At 38.4% G+C, this 24,061-nt stretch overlaps 2 protein-coding genes across 4 annotated transcripts in view; one reads left to right on the top strand and one right to left on the bottom strand.

The window, feature by feature from the left end:
* The window catches only part of SPEF2 (sperm flagellar 2), a 68,724-nt gene extending 62,029 nt beyond the window's left edge, over positions 1 to 6,695 (bottom strand). Inside the window, exons 1-2 of the mRNA XM_068666369.1 lie at positions 6,563 to 6,695; positions 5,710 to 5,812 (exon numbers count right to left, since the gene is read on the bottom strand). Of these exons, the coding sequence (XP_068522470.1) occupies positions 5,710 to 5,812; positions 6,563 to 6,620 (161 nt within the window). The 5' untranslated portion in view covers positions 6,621 to 6,695. The remainder of the gene's footprint in view (positions 1 to 5,709; positions 5,813 to 6,562) is intronic.
* Positions 6,696 to 6,943: 248 nt separating this feature from the next.
* PRLR (prolactin receptor) overlaps positions 6,944 to 24,061 on the top strand; it is a 169,035-nt gene continuing 151,917 nt past the window's right edge. Inside the window, exons 1-2 of one of the 3 annotated variants that reach the window (XM_068666367.1) lie at positions 6,944 to 7,118; positions 8,573 to 8,657. The gene's annotated coding sequence lies outside the window, so the exon portion shown is untranslated. Of the gene's footprint in view, positions 7,119 to 8,572; positions 8,658 to 24,061 lie in introns of those variants that run through there. The other 2 variants (XM_068666366.1, XM_068666368.1) reach the window with 2 other exon arrangements.

Raw genomic sequence — 24,061 nt, 5'->3', positions numbered from 1 at the left:
CCCTTTTCTCCAGCCCATCAAGGTCCCTCTGAATGGCAACCACAACCATCTGCTCTATCAAACACTCCTTCCAGTTTTGTGGTCTGCAGACTGACTGAGGTTACACTCTATCTCATCATGCAAGTCGATAATAAAGATGTTAAACAGTTTTGGTCTCAGAATTGACCCCTGGGTACAGTACTAATCACTACTTCTCAGCTGCACTTTGTGGTTCTGGTAACAACCTGGAAGTTCAGCCAGTTTTCAGTCCACCTCACTGGCCACTTCCCTAGTCCATACTTCATTCGTTTCACCTCCCTCGACCACAACTCATCTGTTTCATCATAGAATGGCGTGAGTTGAAAGGGGTCCAAGGGACATTAAAGACCATCTAGTTCCAACCCCACTGCCATAGGCAGGGATGCCAGCCACTAGATCAGGTTGCCCAGGGCCCAATCCAACCTGGTCTGGAACACCTCCAGGGATGAGGCAGCCACTGCTTCTCTGGGCAGCCAGTACCAGTGCCTCACCACACTTCTACAGTGAAGAATTTCCTCCTAACATCTAACCTAAATCTCCCCTCCTTCAGTTTAAAATCACTCCACCTTGTCATTATCTACCCAAGTAAAAATTCACACTCCATCTTTTTATAAGCACCATTTAAGTACTGAAAAGCTGCAACGAGGTCTCCCCAGAGCTTTCTTTTCTCCAGGCTGAACACCCCCAGCTCTCTCAGCCCTTCCTCACTAGAGAGCAGCTCCAGCCATCTGATCGTCTTCATGGCCCTCCTCTGGACCTGCTCTAACAGCCCCACGTCCCTCTTGTGCTGGGGGCCCCAGGCAAGAACGCAGCACTCCAGGTGGGGCCTCACAAGGCAGAGCAGAGGGGCACAATCCCCTCCCTCCACCTGCTGCCCACCCCTCTGTTGGTGCAGCCCAGGACGTAGTTGGCCTTCTGGGCTGCAGGCACACACTGCTGGCTCGTGTCAAGCTTTTTGTCCACAAGAGCCCCCAAGAGCAGCAGGGCTGCTCTCAGTGAGGTTTTTCTCCCAATGAGTTTTTCTCTGTCCTCATGTCTGGGCTTGCCCCAACCCAGGTGCAGCACCTCATTCTTTGACTTGAACCTCATTAGTTTTACATGGGCCCACTTCTCAAGTTTGTCCAGGTCCCTTTGGATGGCACCCTTTCTTCTGTTGCACTGACTGTACCTCTCAGCTTGGTGTCATCTGCAAGCTTGCTGAGGGTGCACTCAATCCCACCATCTATGTTGTTGATAAAGATATTAAACAGCATTGGTCCCAAGACAAGATAAAAGATAAAGATAATTTTATCTTTAATATCTGTTAAAGATACTAAACAGCACCCATCTCGGTGTCCCTGGGGGACACCACTCATCACTGGCCTCTGCCTGGACATAGAGACATTGACCACCACTCTCTGTGTGTGGCCATCAAGCCAATTCCTTATCCACAGAATGGTTCACCCTTCAAATCCACCTCTCTTCAATTTGGAGATCAGGATGTCGTGTTGGGCCATGTTAAAGGCCTTAAAGAAGTCTAGGTAGATGACATCAAACAATTGATGCAGTCACCCTGCCATAGAAGGCCACCAAATTGATCAGGCATGACTTGCCCTTGGTGAAGCCATGCTGGCTGTCTCAGATCACCTCCTTGTCCTGCACGTGCCTTGACACTGCACCAGTGACTTCACCTGACTGCCAGGACTTTTCAAATATGATGGAGAGAGGTTTGGCAACTCCATCAGCCAGTGCCCTCAGGACCCTGAGATGCTTCTCAGCAGGGCCCATAGCCTCGTACCTGTTCAGTTTCATCAGGTCATCACAAACCTGCTCTTCACTTAAGCTGGGAGGGACTTTGCTCCCCCACCCTCAGGTATAGGTTCAGGGGAATGAGAGACATGGGAAGCCTGACTGGCTGTGAAGACTGAGGTAAAGAAGTTGAGCACTTCAGCCTTCTCCAGGTCTGTCATTACCAATTCTTCCTTCTCATCCATCAGAGGGGACACACTTTCCTTAGCCTTTCTTTTCTGGCCCACGTACCTACAGAATCCCTTCTTGTTGTTCTTTGCACCCCTTGCCAAGCTCAGTTCCATCTGTGCCTTGGCTTTCCTGATCCCACCTCTGCACACCCAGACAGCAACCCTGTACTCTTCCCATGCTTCATGTCTCTGCTTCCACTGCCTGTGCATTTCCTTCTTGCACCTCAGCCTGACCAGCAGGTCCTTGCTCAGCCATCCCATCCTGCCTTCCCTGCTTGCTTTCCTACATGGGGAATAGAGAGTTCTTGTACTGTAAGGAAAACATCCTTAAAGAGTGGCTAGCTCCATTCTGCTTCTTTGTCCCAAGGAGCAGTGTCCCAAGTGATCCCATCCACTAGGTATTTACATGGCTGGAATTTTGTTCTTTGGAAGTTCAGGGTACTGACTTTGCTCTTTGCCAGGCCCATATTCCTCACGATCAATAACTCAAAATTCAAACTTTGTTGGAGGATGTCAAAAGTCAAAATAAGCAGCATATACTGATCTCTCTTCCACTGAGCCCATCACCTCATTACAGAAGGCTGTTATCAGGTTAGTTAGGCATGATTTCCCCTTCATAAAGCCACGGTGATAACTCCCAGGCATCTTCTTGTCCTTAATATGCTTGGAAAATGTTCCCATACTCATTAGTTCCATCAATTTTCAGGAACTGAGGCAAGGCTGACTATCTTGTTCTTGACCAATTCCTCCTTGCTTTCCTTGAAGAGAGGAGTGACATTTCCAGTCCTAAGAAATCTCCCCCAGTCACCATCACCTTTCAAAGATAATTGAGAGTGACCTAGCAGTGACATCAGCCAGGTCCCTCAGCATTTGTGGGTACATCCCACAGACTTGTGTATTTGTACCATTTTTAATGTTCCTTAAGCTAATCCTCTTCCACCAGAAGTCTTCCTGCTAGTCTTATGGGACTGGGATTCCTGAAGGCAAGTTTTACCAGCAGAGACAGAGAGAGAAGACATTAAGTATCTCAAACTTTTTTTTTTTTTTTTCCCCACTAGATCCTGTGCCCCATTCAGCAGTAATGTTTTCCCTAGTCTTCATTTTGCTGTGGAAATACCTGTAAAAATCCTTTTGTTTTCCCTTCCTGCCCCTCACCAGTTTTAACTCCAGATGGGATTTGGCTTCCCTAAAGCCTCCCATGCACACTCAGAGACTGTTTGTCAAGTCCTTGTCCACCCAACACTGCTTCCACATCTTGTACATGTATGCTTTCTTTTTGTGTTTCAGTTTAGTCAAGAGATCCTTGTTCATCCATTCATGCCTCCTGCTGCCTTCATTGATTTTCTTCACAATGAGATGGACTATTCTCATACTTGAAGGTGGTGACCTTTGAATAAAAATTCAGCCACTTGTCCTGGACACTTCTACTCTCCAGGACTGATTTGTATAGGATTCTTCCAAGCAGGTCCCTTAACAAGCTTCTCTCCTGAAACCTATAGTTGTGATACTGTTTTCAGCTTGTTCCCTCCTCTCAGAATCCTGAGGTCACCATCTCACGGTCACTGCAGTCAGTGCTGCCCCTGACCTCCTTTGTTTGTACATATTAGGTCTAGCAGAACATGTCCCTTCTTCAGCCCCTCAACCACCTGTCTCAGAAAGTTATCATCAATGCACTCCAGTATCCTAATGGATTGCTTGTGTCTGTCCTTTCCAGCAGATATCAACTTGTTTAAAGTCTCCTAATCAGACTAAGATCTGTGAACATGAGAATTCTTGCAGCTGTCTCAAGAAGACCTTAGGTACTTCTTCCTACTCAAAGAGCGGTGGTTCCCATCTCTTCCTAGCAGCCCTCCATCTTCGGAGAGGATCCTGTGATTGTAAAAAACAAAGCCCTACTGATTACAGCAGCTGCACAAGCAGTTGTTGACCTGTAGGATCCATCCACTCCCCACTAGGTTCTTCCACCTCACCTGCAGAATTGAGGAAAAAAGTGCCTAGAGCCCCACACCTCTCTCACTTTTACTCCAGAAACACATGGCCACTCTTGATATACTTCAGGCCTCCCTGACAGCATCCTTGGTGCCCACACAGAAGAGCAGCATGTGTAACAATCCAACGGCTGGATGAGCAGTCTTGGACTCAAGCCTCTAGCAAGTAGAAAACCTTTCTAGCTTGCACGAGGACAGAAGATGGGGGCCTCCATCTGTAAAAGAAAATCTCCCACTGTGATTACTTAGCGCTTCCTCTTGGTGATCCTGTGTGTTCAAGATCAGCCACCCCCGATGCACAACCTCTGAGTCCCCAGCCTCTCATCTGCTACAGAAACTGTTTTGCAGCTGTGGATCAACAGGTGAAGCATGAGCCTTTCTTCTCTCGCCAGAAGGCACAAGCTGCCAGTTACCTCCATCTCCCAACCCTACAAACACAAACTCTGCCTGCCTCTCCCTCAGATAGCTGAAGGGTCAAGTTTCTGTATCTGCAGTGTCTCAGAGAAGATGAACCATGACACCCTAAAGCCTGAGACATGGAAAATTGTCTCCCTTCTCTGAAGATCAATCTGATTTGAGGTCTGACATTTTGGGGTTGTTTCTCCAGATCACACCCTATTGTGCATCACCACATCTGCTGAGAATGCATTCGCTGTCTCAGCAGAGTTTCTAACCTCTGTTTGCATCTGTTGAAAGAGTGCTTGATCTTCCCTAATGAGAAGTCATCTGGGAACAAAAGCTCGGAGTATCCTTTTACATTATAGTTGTACCCTATCTACCCCACAGCTTAATAGTTGATAGAGCTTTTTAGATGTTGCTAGTGCTTGTAGAAGTAAAAGCCTCCTTAAGCTATCAGTGGGTACCCTAATGTTCTTCCAAGAGCCCCCAGGAGTGCTTCAGTATTCTGAAATATTCCCAAATGATCTAGAATTTTGAGAAAGAGAAACCAGAAACTGCTGTCTACCTATTAGCTGCACTCAAGCTTCTCTCCTACAAGTTGGTAGGACTTGAATAGGAAAGGGTACAAATAAATGAGAAGTGCAGAGAACACAAAAGAGATTCAGAAGTAACAGGAAGAGGATGCATAGCCTGGCACACTTGTTCTATGTGTGCACCAAGATCCATCTTTTGCCATAATGACACATAAGCCAGGGAACCCCATGAACTACCTCATGAACATACCAAGCCTCACAGACCTGCAAATTTTTCACCTTTCTGTTTTGTGAGTTGCTTTTTTTTTTTTTTTCTTCATTCTTCACCATGGATATTCCATGAGATTATTTGTAAATGTATAAATTATTATATTATCTTTTCCCAGGGCTTTACTCAGAGGCTCACAACACATCACTACCATTTCTATTTTATGGAAGATATAATGATCACCACCATACCAGACTTGAGTATCCCAGGCTTCATTCAACTTATGTGGACAATGTCAGAATCTCCAGCGTTAAAGACATTCTGAAGGACTTCTATGATTCTATGACTTCTAGAACCTTTGATCTAACCTGTTGCTACCGTAGTTACAATCAAAATGTGTAATGTTTGTAAAGTAATATGATCAACTGTGGAAATAGGAAGCTTGGCAGTGCATCAAATAGAAGTAGTTTTTGACTTACACTGATAGTTGCATTAAATTTTGGTAAATTCCACATGCCTTCTCCCCTCTGCACTAGCAAATTCCAACTGAAAAATAAATATTTTGTCTGATTTCTGCAACAGACATGTTATCCGTATGTACTGACCTGCTCTGTGAAAATTTATTAAAGTCATCCTGAAGGCCATATTTGTGTAGAAGTTCTCCAAAGAGGTAGCCATTAGAAAATTCTTCAGCAAATGATCCTGGAACTAAGTTGTTTATTTTTCCCAGAAAGAATAACATAATTAAAATAATTCAGACTTTAATTTTAATATTACTCACTATTGTTTTTATGACAAAATCAAGTACAAGCCTTATTAAATATTTCAAAAGAATTTTAGGAGCTGCCTTTTTAAGCCAGTAATAGGTTTTCTTTCAGTGCGGTTATTTTGCAACATCAGCTTCACACAATCAACTAATTCTCCTTTTCGGTGCTGAAAATTAAAACTTTGTCGTGGTTGTCACCCAGACAATAGCAAGAGCTACGAACAACAATTGCTGAGCTTTCTGCAAACTTTGTCGCGGCTGTCATTGAGACAACGGCGATACAGGATAACCGTGAAGTTTTCTGCTGGAAAGTGTTAAACACAGAGTTTTTAAAGCTGGGCTTCCACGGAGAGGTGCTGGCTCTCGTGGAACAGCTGCTTCTCCAAAGCCAGCATCCCCAAACGGGGCAGCGATTAAAGGAACTGTGTCCCCTGCAGACACAGATAAACATATTTATGTACATACATGTATATATTTGTGCATATATGCTTATATATGTGTATATACCCACCCTCTCCTCACACCTCCTGAGGGTCTGTGGCGCCTGGCACCCCCCCCCCCCAACTCGAAGGACACCCCCCCCCTCCTGAGGGCTCTCCTCATCAAACCACCAGGCTCCGGGGCACAGCAGCGGGACTCATCCCGGGGGCTCCCCTCCCCGGCCGCAGGCTTTATGTCCCGGCTGCACTCACCGAGGCTGCGGGAGAGCCGCACCTCCCCGTTGAGCCACCCGCACAGCACCCCCGCCATCAGCGCCGGCCGCCCCCGCCCTGCCTGGCACCGCGTCCCGTTGCCACGGCGACCCGAGCCCGGCGCATGCGCGGAGGGAAGGGGCGGCAGCCCCCCCCCCCACCCCGCACCCCGCCCGCTCTCTCTCTTGCCCCGCCGACGGCCGCGCATGCGCCGCAGGTGGGGCGGGTGTGGCCGGGGCGGGGAGGCGAGGAGGAAGGTGAGCGCGCCGCGGGGTGGGGGGAGGAGAGGAAAAGAGGGGGGAATGCGCGTGCCCGCCCCCGCCGCCAGCGGCGCGCGCGCGCGCACGGCCGTTGGCCGGCCGTTAACGCCTCGTTGGGCGGGAGCGGGCTGAGGGGAGCCCCGTGGGTCTGAGGCGGGGAGGGGGCTGCGGTCCTGCTGGGCGCCCCTCTGCCCTCCTCTCCTCCCCGCTGGTGTTTAATAAAGTGTCGCTGCTCTCCCCCCCAGCTCCGCCCCGGCCGCCGGTGGCTGCGCTGCCTGCCGTGTTGGCGCTTTGCGGTGAGGGGACTCGGGCTGAGAAGCGCCCTGTCAGGAGGGGGAGAATGAGCCCGGGATAAACGGTTCGCGGTGCAGAACGCCAAACCGCACCGATGGTCGCGTTGGCTGGGTGGTGGGGAAGGGGGGGAGGGAGCGCGAAAAGTGAAAACGCTGCTGAGGGGGGAAATAACAAAAAAAAAAAAAGTCCGAGTGAGGCATCCGAGTGCCAGTGCAGCTGCTCGCCGGGCTCTGAGCGCCGCCAGTTTGGGGCGTTTCAGGATTGCTCTGAAATCATCGGCTCTTATTTCCTTACTTCTCCTTTTACTGGGTCGTCTTTGGTTTAGTATCACGCTGAAATAAATACTTTGAGGAGTTTTGGTGCCCTCGTTTTAAAGAGCGTGCTGCAAAAATGTGGAAATAGAGAAGAGATCTGCATCTGGAAAAAGCATTGTACCCCGTAGGAATTTAAATCCTTTCCTTCCAGGAATATCTAAAGTAGATTGAAGTCTTCAAGTGTCTTTCACTGAATCCTAAAGGATGACTTAATCTAGAGAAGAGCAGGAAGATCTAGTGGTTAATGATGGGCAGACAACAAATTAAACATTTTTCAAAAGTGACAATGCCTTGACATGACTTTGAATACTATAGATTCTGTACCTTTAGAAGTCTTCCATTTAATCTCTATGCTTTTACAGAAAGTGTGCTTTTAATCAAAATAAATTACTGAGTTTTCTTAGAAGAAAGATATACCTGAACAGTTTATGTCTTAAGATTCTAAAATTAGTGGCATGAATGAATAAAGTAACAAACTTCAAGAGAGGGGAAGTACATACATTCAGGGCAAATTTCATATCCTTTTGAAGTTACAAAGTTTTGTGCATGTGGTAAACTATAAAAATACCCACACTTCAGAGGAAGTAGAAACCTTGATTTTTTTTTTTTTTTCTAATATAATGTTCTTAGTGAGAGTATCTACCATGTGGGTGTGTCTTTGATACGTCAAAGAACAAAGAAGAAATTTGTTTTATTTTTTTTGTGGAATTCTTTCCTCAGCTCAAGTAATTATATATATATATATAATGTATATAATACATATATATAATACATATATACATTTAAATATATTTAAATATATTTAAATGTTGCTGTAAATAGTCATTTATATTAAGTTTAGAACTACTTTCCATATAGCCTCTGACTTTGAAAAGCTGATACTTATTTTCAAATCTATCATAAGCAGTGGATTAACATTGGTTTGATCTGCTCTGGTGGACATGATAAAATCCTACTCAGATAAGCTAGATTTGTGAGAAATGTGAAATCCTTCATATAATTAAATTCCATAGTGGTTTGTTGTTTCATCTAAGCCTGTCTTAGCTCTTAACAAATTAATGTAGCTTTCTAACAGAATTCTGAGTAGTGATAGGATGCTGTAGTAATCAATTTTTTTACTTCATTGTCTTCCTGATTTAAAGAACTTGGAAAGATGTCTGCATTCTGCACAGTGAAAGCTGAGTCTGCAGAGTGTTTAAAGGAAAATACTTGCAGACAACAAGTAAGGTAACTTTTTCCCTACTTCTGCCTTTCCTGAAATTGCTTTTTGTTTTTTTTGTGTTTTTTTTTTTTTTTTTAATAAGGTGTGTTTTTTGTTTTGCTAATTTCTTAATTCTCTGCTAAGAATGCCAATGGGACTGACTTGGAAATTACAAATTGATTTCCTGTGGCATACTGTACATTGGATAATGTAACTTTAAGACACTAATACTAGACTGTAGAATGCATCTGCTGTTTTCACCAACAAACCTGTGATTTTATTTTAAGTTTATTTAAATGTATACATACAAATTTATTTTAAACTTCGTACATCCTCTTATGGACTTGCATTGAGAGAGAATTGCTTGTACGTTATATCTGTAATGGCCAAAGGAGCAGAAGACCTCAAACAGGAACCTGCTGAACATAGACAGAAATGAAGTGTCAGGGACTGTATGCTGCTTGTCATTCCTTCTGGCCTCCTAAAAGAAACTGCAAATATGAAGATTATGTCATGCACTCTTAGTTATTCAAGCCTACAGATGTTGTCAGTATTAGTTTTTAATCACATGGATGTAATAGTAGTATGTATATGGAATAAAAGGACAAGGACCCAGTTTTTAAAATTATGAACAAAAGCTTGGCCTTTTATCACAAAATGACAATTGAAGAACTTTTAAAAGTTGAAGATCCTATTCTGAAGGGGGAGTTAGGAGGAATGATCTTCTGAATACAATGAAGATTAAAAAAAATGCAAACGGAGACATTTGGAATTCTTAAATTGCATTTAGGTTGAAGCTGTACATGACAGTATCAGCCTAACTTACTGTGTTATTAAACAATGTGTGGTTTCAGGAGTTTCATTTTTTGCACTGGAATTTGTTGCTGCATCGCTAAAATTTTTACAAACATGCTAATTTCCTATTTTTTGTAACTTTATGTTTTTTATTGCTTGCTTGCCATGTCTCTTGGGAAGTTGCAAAAAGGCTAAATAACATGCACGTCTGGTAGTGTTTTTTTTTCCCCCACTTTTCCTTCTCTAGTTTGATTATTTATTTTACTTTGCATGTCATTTATTCCCTCTAGCATGATCAAATGACCACATCCTCTTTGAATCCTAGTTTCGACTATATTTGTCCTACACAGATGCTTTCCTCCTGTCACCTCTGGATCCTCATAAGCGTCTGTACTGAGGACAGAAGAGGATCAAGCGCTAAAGAAAGGTTTAGAAATTTCCATGATCTTGAGGTTTGTGCTACAGCGTGTTTCCACAGCTGTTTGCTACTAAATCAGTGAACTCAGTTCCCCATACTGCCATTTTGAAGTCATAATTCTGGAACCCTGTCCTGACTCCTACCCTGGTTTTCCTTGTTGCCACAAGGCAACAGTTATACTAATTCAGACCAGATGTCTGCCTAGTCCAGTTGCTGACATTAATCAATAACAAATTCTGGGGAAGAGATTAGGGGAAATCATATCCTGAAACCTGTAGTTACTCCCTCCACAACATTCTCACCCACTGACTGTGGCTGAAGAACTTTTCTGAACCCACATAAGCTTGTACAGTTAATTACTTCCATGAATACATGCAGACTGGTTTTGAATCTGTGTAAATGTTTAGCATTGACAGTGATCTGTGGTAAGGTGTTCCATTCCTTAACCAGGATTTATATGAACACGTTGTTACAATTCATTATGTGAAGTACATTGTTTTGTGTATTTTGGAGTTGTGTTCTCTACATTTTACTTTCAGCGCTGTGGTTATTCTGTTATTTTTAAACAAGAGCATTGTGCATCTGAGTTGCAGGCTGACCTGATGTTTCAAGTGCTATCTTGCTTCTAATAGCTGTGTCACCAAAAACTAATAAGTAATAGATACGGCCTATATGTACATTTGGTGTCAAGCTTTATTCTCTCTCTTTCACTGTATTGGCGTTGGGGACTTCTGTCTCTGGAGAGAAACTGAGGTTTCTCTTGCATATTTAGCTCTTTCTATTTTCTGCATGAAGAAAGCTAAAATGTGAGTGTACTGTGTAAGTAAAGTAAAAAAAAAAAACACACAACTCTCCCTTTTAAGTACATGTAAAATAAACACTGGCAATGCTAATGTGGCTGCATACAATATGTATTAAAGAATTGCAGTTACTTGTTAAGTTACCTCTTTGTATTTTAATCAAGTGTGTAACCTTTGTTCAAATAGAGACGAGAATGTATGATGCAGTCTGAAAGATTCCAGGTACACTGTGTTCAAGAAAATATTGTAACTGAGTGCATTGTTTTCTGTACTGCAAAGTAAATTGTCAGTGTGTAGGTTCAACTTGAATGTCAATAAATGACTGGGCAAGATTAAGGCAAGAGAACTGCAGACATGTTCTGACATTATGAAGAGGAAACATGGTGAAATGCTTCCCATATGAGGAACAGTATTATGTCTGGCTGATGTTTGATTTATTTTCTTAATTGGTAACCAAGTAAAGAAAAAGATAACTTAGCCTGTTGTGCAAAACTGAACTCACCAGTTGCATCCAAAGACAACATGTTTCATGTTACTTCAGTTATAGGACTTCCATTTTTAAACTGAGGTCTGATAAATTTTTCAGCTTCAAGGGAGAATTCTCTCCAGTGTGGCATGTTTGTCGGGAACTGTCTACAGTAAATAGTAGTATACAATATTGAATAATGTGTGAAATATTTATATTGTTTTGTTTGTTAGAAGACTTACAGACTTGGTAAAGCATTTTTGTTGTTGTTGGTTTTGAAGTGTACTGAATTCCATTGAAAGATCTCAAAGAGGTTCTTTGACCTCAAGGTAGGAAGTGTTGCTCAACTGTTTCCAGAGGAAAGGAATACTGTGTTATAAAGCATCAAAACAGTAAAATCTGAGGCATAAGTGATAGAAGAAAAGAACCAAACTGTCTGACAGATTGAAAATTCATGTAAGCAAAACAAAAGAAAGTAGAAAGCTTATTAAAACCTGTCTGAATAATGAGTATATGTCTTAAGGACCTGGTAGGATATGAGAAAATTAGAAATTAATGTGTAGATACAACTTTAAGCAAATACATAAAGGAGTGGGCAATTAAGGGCCTATTTATTTTTGAGGCTGCTGTGATGCCACTGAATTGGTTACTGATTTTTGAGCATTTAATTCTTAATAATTTATTTGCCTTTTACTACCAATTTCATTTCTTTTATAACTCTATGTTAAGTTGTGCTTTTTTTTTTTTTTTCCAAAAAGAAGGCAGAGATTATGCAGGCTGTTAGCCCTTAGTGGGATGTTAGGTGTAGTTGGGAAAGGCAGTGAACAAGGGTTAAAACGAATTGAGCATTGGAGATTGGAACTGGATAAAGATTCATAAAAGAAAGTAGCTGGTACAGATAGCTAACCAAGAAGTGGGTTTCATTATGGATGGGAAAAAAAAGGGATCAAGAGGATAGAAGGTGCTTTAATTCTATGGCTGAGGTAGAATCTTCAAATTAAGAACCATAATTTCTCTGCCATAGGAAATACAGAATGTACTGACAAAGGATGTTTTTAGTAATTCCCCATAATTATCCATATCCACACACACAAACATCTATTTTATAATATGGTTACAACTTACATTCTGTGAATGTTTTTCTTGTAGTTGTTCATTTTTCCTACACAGCAGGCAGCTAAGTAGCAAGTAAAATTCAGATAGTTCATTTTTGCTGTGCATAGCTGAATTTATTCTCTGGTATAAATTCTCCGTAAGATACAAATCAAGTTAATGAAGCCAGACTTTTCCATCCAGTTAGAAATTTTGAGTTTATTTGAAGTACTCATAAGGTCTAATCACTTAGTGTTTAATCTTCATCATTTAATAAATGCTCATGAATTGGGCACCATTTGTCTGTAGCTTTTGTCTAGAATTACTAGAGAATAGTTGTAATACAACTAGGATCCTTTTGGCTGCTACTGAAACACAACTACTTTTTTGCTTAGAAATAGGACATCTACTGTGCACTAACAATTCTGTTTGATTCTATTTTTAAGGTATGAAATGAAGAATAGTGTGTCTGATCTGAAGTGGAGAGGGAATGCAAGTAAGCAAATATAACTAAGTAATCTGGAATTTGGCTAGCATCTTTGTACCTAATGCCAATACTTAAAAGCCTTAGATGCTCATTCTTTCTCATTATGTTGAATGAGAACATTGGTCAAGCATACTGTACGTTGGAAATGTTCTTGGTAGAACATTAGGTTTTCACAATTGTTCTTTAATCCACAATTGTTAGCAAATTAGAGTAAAACTGATGATGTAAATAGTCAAAAAATAAAATAAAATTGGAGTGATGTTGATGTAGCTAGACAAAGGAGAGATCATGGGCTAAAGAGCCCAGCTGCGCCTTTTAATAATGAATGATGAGTTATAGCATCATAATGCTAATGTACAAAATTAAATTTTATAAGGAAAAGATGTGTGGACTTTATTTTCTACAATAATGATTTATTTTGTCTTTTTACAAATTATTTATTTCTTTGTTCTTGAGGCAGATAAATTTCTACTCGGGCTGATTCCAATAGATTTGTGTTTTTCGTTTTTCTTTAAGACATCAGAGTTGCTGGAAATGGAAAGGATAGTGGTATGCCTGTGTTCAGTGGCTACTGCAATGCAGCCTTTTTTTAACCATTTCTTTGTCTTATTTGTAAACATTTTACTTTTGACTACTTACAATCTGACTAGAAGATTTGAATGGGAATAAATATTCAGCCTTAAAATAATTGAAAATTTGGAAAGAAGTTTAATATAGAATGACTGAACAGAGGTGAGAGTGAAAGATGCAGAAAAGCCATGTAGCTGTGCATACCTTAGTTCTTTAAATTTATTCGAGTTTTTCTGTCAAGATATTCTACTTATTCTTTACCTTGAATAGTGGCACAAACTAGCATTTTAAAGAAATGGCAGAAATTAAGACTTAGGGACTTGGGTTGTGGAGCAAGAACTCCCTTATTATTTCTGATGGATCAGTTCAAATTGGATAACAGCATAGAATGTTCTAAACCAGAAGTAAGAATTTAGTTCCTTTCCCAAAGAGATGATAGATGACTTACTCTATCCCAGAGAAACATTTTAACAATGAGATTTAAAATTAAAAACAATTAAAATGGAGTGTTAGGTATGCACAAAACCAGATGGTGAATATGCCAGCTTTAAAAAGGCTAAGGCTAGACAGAGTACCTCTTTCCCCTTTATCTTGAGAAAAACTGATTGTGTATCTCCAATGTGTACCCCCAAAATTATGTCTGCGCTTATGTTGTGTATTGTGTCTTAGTCTGAATCTATGATATAAATTCTAAGATACAAGCAACTTATTTAGCTTATTTTTCAAGTCTGATTTATCGGTCCTTGGGTTTCTTCATCCCTTTAGGATCAGCCAGTTGTCAGTGTGTTTAGTTTATGTAGAATGAACGCTCCAAAGATGTGATCAGTCACAAGTCCCTCTTTAGCATCACAGTAGCAACATTTGTGACACTGAATCATTAACAATATACAGAAGGCACCATTGTATTTCTATATCTTCTAAAACTCACTGAGTTTGAAGTAGCAATAATCTAAACATATACTCAGGTAGACCTGACTTAAGTGTCAGTAAAGAGGTGATATTCCACATTATTGTTTCTTCTCACTGGTGACTTCTGGTAATAAAGCTTGTTGTGCCCATTCTCTTGTTTTACCTCTCATCACACTGTTACTTGTGTTCTACAGTACTGAACCTAGATGCTCAGGCAGCACCATTCAAAACAGCTCTTTCTACTCTGCATTTAAAGGTGGTTAGTCATTGATATTAAATGTATGCTTACACAGTAAAAGTTTAAGTAGTAGCTCAGTGGTAAGTTGCTGGTAGAATTTATTAGTTTGAAGTTATATTCAGTATAGGATTTGAAGATTTAGTATAATATCGAATATAATTATTGCTTTGTAATTCTATTTAATATATCCTTTCATTTCCATTTTAAAATGAAAATAATCAAATTTTCTGTGACAGTTTTTCTCCTGCATGGTAGAAAAGCATGTAGAGAAGCAATAGAAAATTCTTTCACTAAAGTTCATAATCCATATATTCTGCATGCATCAAAAGGAACTTGTAGAAATGGAGTAGTCCTTCTTTTAGGTATGTGATTTTGGTATTTCTGAGGGTGTAGTTCCTCCTCCTCCTCCTCTTCCTCTAAATTTTACTATTTGCTTTGAAATGTTAATTTATAGATTAATGTGCGATATTACTTCTATGGGCCAGGTGAAAAGTGGAAAAATAGTTTTAATTTTGAAACAAGAAATAAGTGTGTCTGACAGACGTTACGGCTTACACAGCTCCAACTTTGTCTCATTTATATATATAGACTGTGCCAATAAAATTTAATAATTTACTGCATAATATAATATGTGGAACTTAATATTCATTTATTTCTGGGATTCTGCAACTGCTTCCTATGATTAACTGCCTAGGATAACTCTCTTCAGCAATTCATTCTATGCCTTTAAAAGTTGCTGATCCACAAGGAGAAAGAAGACAAATACTAAAAGCCCAGGAATGGCAAAAATCACCAAAAAGCAAATAAATTATGTAGTGGCATTGTAATTACTTTTTTACAGATCCAGACACTCATACAAAATCAGATGATGTAGCAGTTAAATTGATAGAAATTTTAATTGAAGTCTTTCAAAAACTGTTCATCTTATCATCTGTGTCTAAAGCTATGGAATTAGTTTGATTTGCTTTGGGTATTTTAATATGGAAACAAGTCTACAAATGTAAATGGATATCGGTGGTCATAGCAATTCCAAACCACCTCTAGAGGAAAAATAAAGGACGCTTTGAGCAGTCAAACCCAATCTCCTCGGTTTTATGACACCAAGATTTGCAGAAACCTGTAAGATAAGAAAAAATATTTGTAGCCTATGTGTGAGTATGCAAGTATGTTTGTCTATGTTTGTAAATATTTTATGAGAACTTCCTATAGTTTTGGAAGGACTTTTGCAAGCACTAAATTCATTATTTCAAATCATTAATAAACAAACAAAAAATGTCATCTTTGCTGCAACAATGTTGTTCCTTTTGTATAGCTCCTGAATGAAAATAAAATCATTGTATATATTTTCTGACTTTTAAATGTAATTCACTTAATATTTTCTTCCTTCATGATATAAGTATACATTTTTTCAAATTTGATTAGTTATACAAATACAACATTTGCCTTTTGAAATTATCATTCATCAGCTGGCTGGTGCAACAGTAGGTAATGAATATGGGAGTTGTTTTTTTTTATCAATGTCTAGCTCATTGTTTTCTTTTTGTGAAGTAGGTTCAGTAACATTGCTTGCCTATTTTTTGAAATTAGGTGATTTGTTTCTATTGTCCCAATCACATCTGTATTTAAGAGCTACTATTGATAACCTTTTGAAAGATTAAAAGTAGGTATTTCTGTCCTATGTCAGCATATAGAACAGGAGCCACTATTTTTTTGATAATCATGACATGTACATTTTGGTTTTTGTGATTTGTTATTCACTGTGTCCATATTACACAACAGAAACTTTCACATATGTTAGTTTTTTCCCTTCATCTTTGAGCTGAATATGGCAATTCATTTTTATCTTTTGATTTGTTTGTGATGAAGTTATCCTTGCAAGTGAAGAGAGTGTAAGTATTCAATGTTTCTGGGAGGATCCCTTATAATGTCCAGGTGTGGGTCAAGCCACAGGTTATGAGACATGTCTATAGTGTGGTAATTTAACAAGCAGAAAATAAAATGTGTGTTTTGCAAGATGGTGGGCTGTAGGAAATTCAGGAAAAATAATGGAAGCATAAATTATGAAATTACTAAATAATGGAGATATAAAATCTATTTGAAGATTTATTAGACATGTAAATAAGTTTGGTATAACAATTGGCTTTAGCAAGATATATTTGATAGTATAAACGTTACTTTAAAAAAAAAAGAAAAAAATTGAAATAATTTTGTTTCTAACTTAAATGTTTCTTCAATCATAAGGAGTAAAATTTGTGGCAAAGTTCTGTGAGTTATTTTAGCAAGAAATATGTTTGGTAAATAATTAGAGACAGTGATAGTGCTTGACAGAAATTCTCAGAATTCTTTTTCATCTGTAAATCTGTCAGGAGTTTGCTTACCTGCTGCCTAGATAACAGCCAGGATCAGGAGACATTTTAGACATTTAGACTCCTGGGTTAGCAGTACTATCCACAACTTCTACGCATTCTGTTTGGTAATTTATTCTGACTTCTCACAGTGATCCAGCTTTGATCTTTTTTTAAGAATTATCACAAGGCATTGCTTACCACTTTCCCTGATGGGAAATTTACAGTTACCTTCATATGCTGAACCTGTCTTACTGGTGTCATGTCAAATAATTATCTCCTCACTAGTTTCATGTAGGTGAAACAATCTAAGGTTATATTCAGTGTTGAAGCATAAAATTCTAAATTATTTCATTTCTTCTTTTTTGTGTATTGTCCTTGTAAGCACCAAGAAGTTCTTAAGAAATACCATGCCATAATGTGCCTATTTAAAATCTTATTTATCCTAATCTATATATTCAGGTGTAGTATGTGTTACATATATGTTCTGTGTACATTTTTAATGCTGTAACTGTCATTCTCTGGAGTAGTGTTTGGGGGGGGGAGGGGAGGGGGAAGTAGTAGCAGTTCAACCCTTTTGTGTGTACTGGCAAAATTTCTAAAAATAAAAATTATTTTTAAAAATGCAGTTGTGATTCTATGAGAAGTTCCATTTCAGACCTGAGCTGAATTTTATCCAGATTTCTCCAACCTCTGCTTTCTGCTACGTTCCTTACTTCCTCCTCCTCCTTCAACTGATACTACTGTAAGAATCACAGAATCACAGAACTGTAGGGGTTGGAAGGTACCTTGAAAGATCATCGGGTCCAACCCCCCTGCCAAAGCAGGTTCCTCAGAGCAGGCTGCCCAGGTAGGCATCCAGACAGGCCTTGAATATCTCTAGAGGAGACTCAAGCTTTAAGCTTTATTAAAGCCTGTAAGTTTTGTGTGAATTTGTGACGACTCAGGAAGCATACTGTTCTTCTATCAACTTTTATTTTCTTGAATGCAAGACCAGCTTGCTGTCTGGTCTTCCCTGGGCTACCTCTTTTCTTTCTATGCTGTCATTATTTCCTCACTGAAGAGAACGTTTTCTTCTGCTTTACTCAGTTGATTCCATTTATTATATTATTTATTTCTTATTTCAGAAATGCTAGAAGGCCTAAAATTCTTCAACACTTTTCTTTAACCAGTCTGTAACCACATCCTTTTTTCACAAATTTTTCCTATTAGAAAGAGAATTATATAGATCTTGTCAATGCAAGTAAAACTCACTATCTAATTATATAGGATACCTCCACAGTAGTAAGAGTGAATGAATTTAAGCAAGTGATTTTGCCCTCATGTTATGAAGTCTAGCAAGTCCAATGTCAGTAGTCCCTTTGCAATATACTAATTCAGAGCAGCCAGAAGAAAATAACATATTTGCGTTATAAAAAAGAGTCTAAGATTTGTAACTTTGTGATCAAAGACATTGAGACGAAGGCCCTAAAATACCATAGGTGATATTCTAAAATATCACTGAGAAAGATCATCTAAAGCTTAAAAAAGCAGACATATCACAGTAAATAATAGTGGACAACTTCTTTGGTGTATATGAATTTATTAATATACACAGAATTTTACTAGGAAACACTGAGTTAACTATACTTGGATTTATCAGTGTTCTCACTAATTTAATTGGCTGTTGTATGATTAAATGCTTCTTTTCATTGAACTGTATGAAACGTATGCTGTATTGCTGACATACTGAAAGGCTGGAAATATTTAACACCTTCAAGCTAGTAAATATGTAAAGCAGTAAGATAAAATCATTAAAAAGCAAGTTCTGGATAGAGATGACACAATCATTATTGAAACAATTCTCACTAAATCATTTTTCTGTGTATGGCATGCTTTATAGAATAAGAATACTACTTGCTTTGTTTAGGAAAATAGCAACTAATAAACCTTTATCTCCAAAAAAATTAGAGGAAAAGGTTCTGATCAGTTGGTAAGGAAAAAAAATTAAAAATAAAAACCACCAGTTTGACTAGATTCTTAAGTGTGAAGCTGTGTAACAAGCAAATCAGTACAGCTATAAAACAGATGAAACACCTTTTAAATCAGAGTCCGTTCATAAGTAATAAGTGTTTTGAAATGGAAAACAGAAGCAGAGAAAGTGGGGACTGTTTGCGCAACTGAAGGATGGTTATTTCCTTGTTCAGTGCTTAGCTTTAGGTCATCTAAAACTAAGAAAGGTTTTGATGATGGTAATTTTTGATGGAAAAATGGCAAGGTACCTTTTATGTGTCCCAGTCACATTTAAACACATACACACACTTTGAAGCCTAACTTGGCTGTATTTTTCAAGCCACAGGGAGATCTGTATGTGTGCTGTTCTAGCTCCTGTTCAGAACAGGTATATAGTAATTTACTGCAGAGATTCAATACTAACTACTTAAGGGATTTAGGAAAGTACACTCTTTTCCTTTAATCTTTTGGTGTGTGTACTGTAGTTACACAGATTTTTCAGTTTGAAGATTTAATTTCAATCAAGTTATCAACTTGGATTTCCTTCATATATGTGAACAGTTTTATTCTTGTACATAATTTATGATTTTTTATTTACAAATTCAGTATATTTATAGTATGATTTTTTATTTTTATTTTTTAATTTGGGGATGTGTGTCCTATTTATTCCATTTTATAGTGGATCCATTTTATTCTTATTTTTAAAGGGAAAAATAAAATCAAATTCAAGAACAGAGGATACCATTCTTCACAATGAAATGCCAGCCTGCTAAATCATTAGGAGTCAGTCTGACTTGCCATTATCAATGTACTAGCTCTCATTTGTGGTAGGTGTGGTATTTTGATGTTTTCTATAGGCAGTGTATATGTTTAAGTGGAGTAAAAGATACAATTTAATTTCTAGTTATTGTCAATAATTACTATTTAATTTCTACCCATGACTCAGAATTTCACTTATGTTAGGATTATGCTAGGAGAGCCTGTGTTGCCTAAGAAAAAAAAATGTATCAGAAGAAGATAAAAAATCTATTTTCTAGTTTGGGATTTTTTTAGTAGTTTAGTGTTTGACTTTCATAGAATCACAGAATGCTTTGGGTTGGATGGAACCTTAAAGACCACCTAATTCCACCCCCCCGCCATGGGCAGGGACACCTCCCACCAGACCAGGTCACTCAAAGCCCCGTCCAGCCTGGCCTTGAACACTTCCAGGGATGGGGCATGCACAGCTTCTCTGGGCAACGTGTGCCAGTGCCTCACTACCCTCATAGTAGAGAATTTCTTCCATTTGTCCAGTCTAAATGTACCCTCTTTAGAACTTTAAATATTCTGTTTGCAGAATCCCATCATTTCAATGGGTTTAAATTTAACTGGGATTTAAATCAGTTAAATCATAAGCGGAGGCTAATTCTTAGTGTGCTATCCACAGCTGAATGCTAAGCTGTCCACTTTCTTTAATGTCCCTATCAAAATATACTGCAGCCTATCATTTAATTGACAGATAACCCATGGAAATCACCACAGCTTGAATTGACACATGTAGATCATATTTTTTGCTAATGGACTATGCTATCTTAATGTTGCTCAACCATCTTTTTTTGTTTCAACTTTAATGTTTGTTACAGTGTCATCAAAATTCTTTGTCTTTACTGGTAGGTGACAGTGTATGCCAAGCTCTTCCTAATTCAGGCATATCTTCTGAATACGTGACAGTAAATTGCCCTACAGCATTGACAATGGATCTGGTGTTACAATCTTTTAAAGCAATATTCTGTATTTCTGTGTAAGACTGTAAGATGTTTTTCTTACAAGGAATAAAGCTATCAGAGAAATCATCAGTATATTGCTCTCCTCCACTGTCCCTTTTTCTGTATTATGTTTCTCTCTTTGATTTATCCCAGAGCAGTCAGTATCAAGGAGGTGAGTTTTTTTGTTTCACTGTACAACCCTTAACATATTACCTGAACTTTTACTCCTAAAATAGTTATAATATAGACCTTAAATGTATATGTTTCTATTGACCATTTTGCCCAAAGTGCTAAATTAAATGATATTCTGATTGGTTATGGCTTTCTGTATTCTTTGTATGTTTTTTGACATATTTTTTTTCCTTTTCTGTCCCGTACATGTACTATAGGGTCTCTTCAAGAGTATGTGCTTTTTTTGCATGCATAACTTCAAAATTTGATCTCTTGAGGTCCCTTCCAACCCCTGCAATTCTGTGATTCTGTGAAAATTTAGAAGCAGGTGATATGATTATAAAAGTAAATGTGTACCTGCATTTAGTGTTGGTTTTTGTTTGTTTGTTTGTTTTTTTGGAACATTGATAGATTACATACATTTTTATTATATTTCAGAATAAAGTTTAGTGAGTACATCTGTTTTCATATACATGCATATATATGTATATCTATGTAAGCATATATAATTCATGTGTTACTCCTATATGAGGCTAACCCTTCATAAATCTGTACCCTATTTTGTGAGAAAAAATTAATCAGTAGCAGCTTATTTAATGGCTTTATCTTAGGGCTTAAGAATGTGATGCATTTCAAAAAATGAAAAAAGGATTGACATGGTGTAGCTTGCAATTACTTTTTTTGGCACTGGAAAAAAATATTCACTTTATCTTCACTTTAACATTATTCATTGTCAAAGGAGAAAAGTGCAAAAATCGTGTAGAGGGAAAATTCATTATGAACTGGCATAAAAGTACTCTTGTTTACTTTTCAACCTCGTTTTTTAAAAATACTGTATTCATACTGGGAAATAAATGTTGTCTCCACTGTCTTTTCAGTATTTTAATTTAGTAAGCTGGAATGATAAATGTCTCAGTACTGTGTAATTTAACTGTGTGTGTGAGCAGCACTAGCTTGGTATAAGGGCTGATGTAAACTTTGTCGTGGCTGATGTTGTTTGTTGATTTTTCTTTTTTTTTTTTTTTTTCTGAAGACTTTCAAATCAAGGTAAATCTTGTTGTAGATGCAGCCACAGAAAATGAGCCTTTTCCAAAATCATAAGGAGCAATATACCTGTAATATACCTGTAAGAGTATTAGGTTACCCTCCTATGGCTCTGAACAGCAGAATTACTACTTCTTGCACTTCTTGTAAAGCATTTCCCACATCAACCTTCCCACAGTCACTGGAAGTTATATTCCTTGTTACACATACAAACCCTTGGAGTCCCCAAATGTAAAAATAAACAGATACAGAAATGTAAGTAAAAGCAAATAATTTGTACTGACTCCCCTCACTCCTTACCCATGTGAACAAAGTAGATGGTGATGCTGATAATATATGGGTAGGTCTACATTCCCTTTAGGACATTTTGTTTCTGGAACACTTGGCAGCTGGTAATGAGGTGCAAATTCTGGTCAGAATGAACACTGAATTTTTAATAACTGATACAGAGTGAGCATCAATAGCCAAGTCTGGGTATGTAAGTAAAGTATGGACTGGTAAGAGTGTTTTGTTCCTGCACTTCAATGTGTTTACTGTGTGGGATGATAGAGTGAGCTGAAGAAGGTATCTTTGCAACTGGGAGTCAAAGACAAAGTTGAAAATAGAAAAACATCATAATGAAGATCACAGTCCCTGAAGGATTTGATCTGGATTTTAAAGAGACATGTCGAAGTATGGGTACATTATCTGTCCAGCAGCTGCCTCTGAAGATTTGCAAAGCAGTGTGTAAATTATGTAAATTATGAACTTAATGTATCAAGAGTAATTTTATAAACAATGAAAGACTGAATAAGTGTGCGTAAAACCAACATTGATTTTGTTATATATGATGCACATTTCGTGTAACATAGTTTACTTTGTATAAACAGCTTTCTGTCTAAATTCAACTCCTTCCTTTCCTTCTGTAAGCTATGCCTTTCTTTTTTTCCTCTTTTAAGTCTACTTGGAGTAACAGCAGAACCAAAAGGAGAACATGGAGCAATTGCATTATTTAACTAACCTTCTCCAACAATTTTAGTAGAAATTATTGATATGCTAATCATATCAGTAGTGATCTATAGATCACTACAATAATATACAATTGTTCTTCAGATATTAATTGGGCTAAAGTTCTGTGACAGCCAATGTTAGAACTGATCCATATTAGTTTAAGATCCTTAATTGCATGTAATTGTAGATTTGCTTATGAACCAAACAGCTGCTCCTTTTCCATAATCTATTTTACTCTGCCATTTGAAAGGATTAAGCTTGATGCATCTCCATGAAGTATTTTTTAATTTACCTTGTCTTGGCTCTATTTTATATTTTACATTGCACCTGGCCTGAATTTTCTAGAGCTCCTTGTTAATCTAGTGAAGCTTTTCATCTAGGCACATTAATGACATTACTTTTTTCATTACTTTTTTCATTACTTTTTGCAACAATCCATTTGGCTTTCCTGTCTTGGCTCAGGATGGTGAAGTTTAATTGTAACATCTCAATCAAAACAACATGTATAATCTGCAAGCAGCATTCTTAAAAATGTTGCAACAAATGAGTTAAATGAAGTTGAGTGCACTTGAAAGTTCTCTAAGCAATTGCTGATAGATGCAATCTGGGCAACATCATTTTGCAAGAATATTTATTGAGAATATTCAACATTAGCTTTTGAGCGCTTATGAAATTGACTGTAAGCATGGGCCCAATATAGGGAGCTAAAAAGGAAGCATGAACGAGATATGTTTTTCATGAACATCTCTCTCTTTGTGTGTGTGTGTGTGTGTGTGTGTGTAATAGTTGAGGAGGACAGAATTGTGAGGTGATAGAGTTGTTTAAACTTTTGTTGTTCTTTGGCTGTGAACAAAAAAAAGTTTCCTCATATACCAAGTTACTGAACACAGTTGTTTGGAAGCTGGTATCGTATGTATGAAAAGCACAGTTACTATGAAGCATGGTTGAGTGAATATGCTTCAAATCCCTGTATCATTCTTCAGAGGACTGATGATACTGGCCTGTAACTAAAAGTTTTTCACGTGTAATCACAAAATCTTCAAATAGCTTTGTCCATTGAATTCTGCATTACTTAAGCTTTTACTGTCTTGGAGACAGGAATAAGAAAAAGTGTATTTTGTCTTTGCAGGTGGAACAATGTGCATTCAGGACTAGGTCACAAAAGATAAACCAAATAGTGCCAGTTTGTGGGTGAATTACACAGCATATAGGTCATCGTTAGATTTCCAAGTGCATGATTGGGATAGCAGTTTGGCTGATATCCATCAAAATAACATTGCTTAACTAACATGAACAATCTTCAAGCAGACTGATTGAGTAAAAAATTTATTTCCTAGGGGGAATAGAAACCCCAGAACGTGTTCTGGC

Source organism: Anas acuta, chromosome Z (assembly GCF_963932015.1).
Source record: "Anas acuta chromosome Z, bAnaAcu1.1, whole genome shotgun sequence".
Taxonomy (NCBI): Eukaryota; Metazoa; Chordata; class Aves; order Anseriformes; family Anatidae; genus Anas; species Anas acuta.
This window is presented reverse-complemented; position numbering and strand designations above follow the sequence as displayed.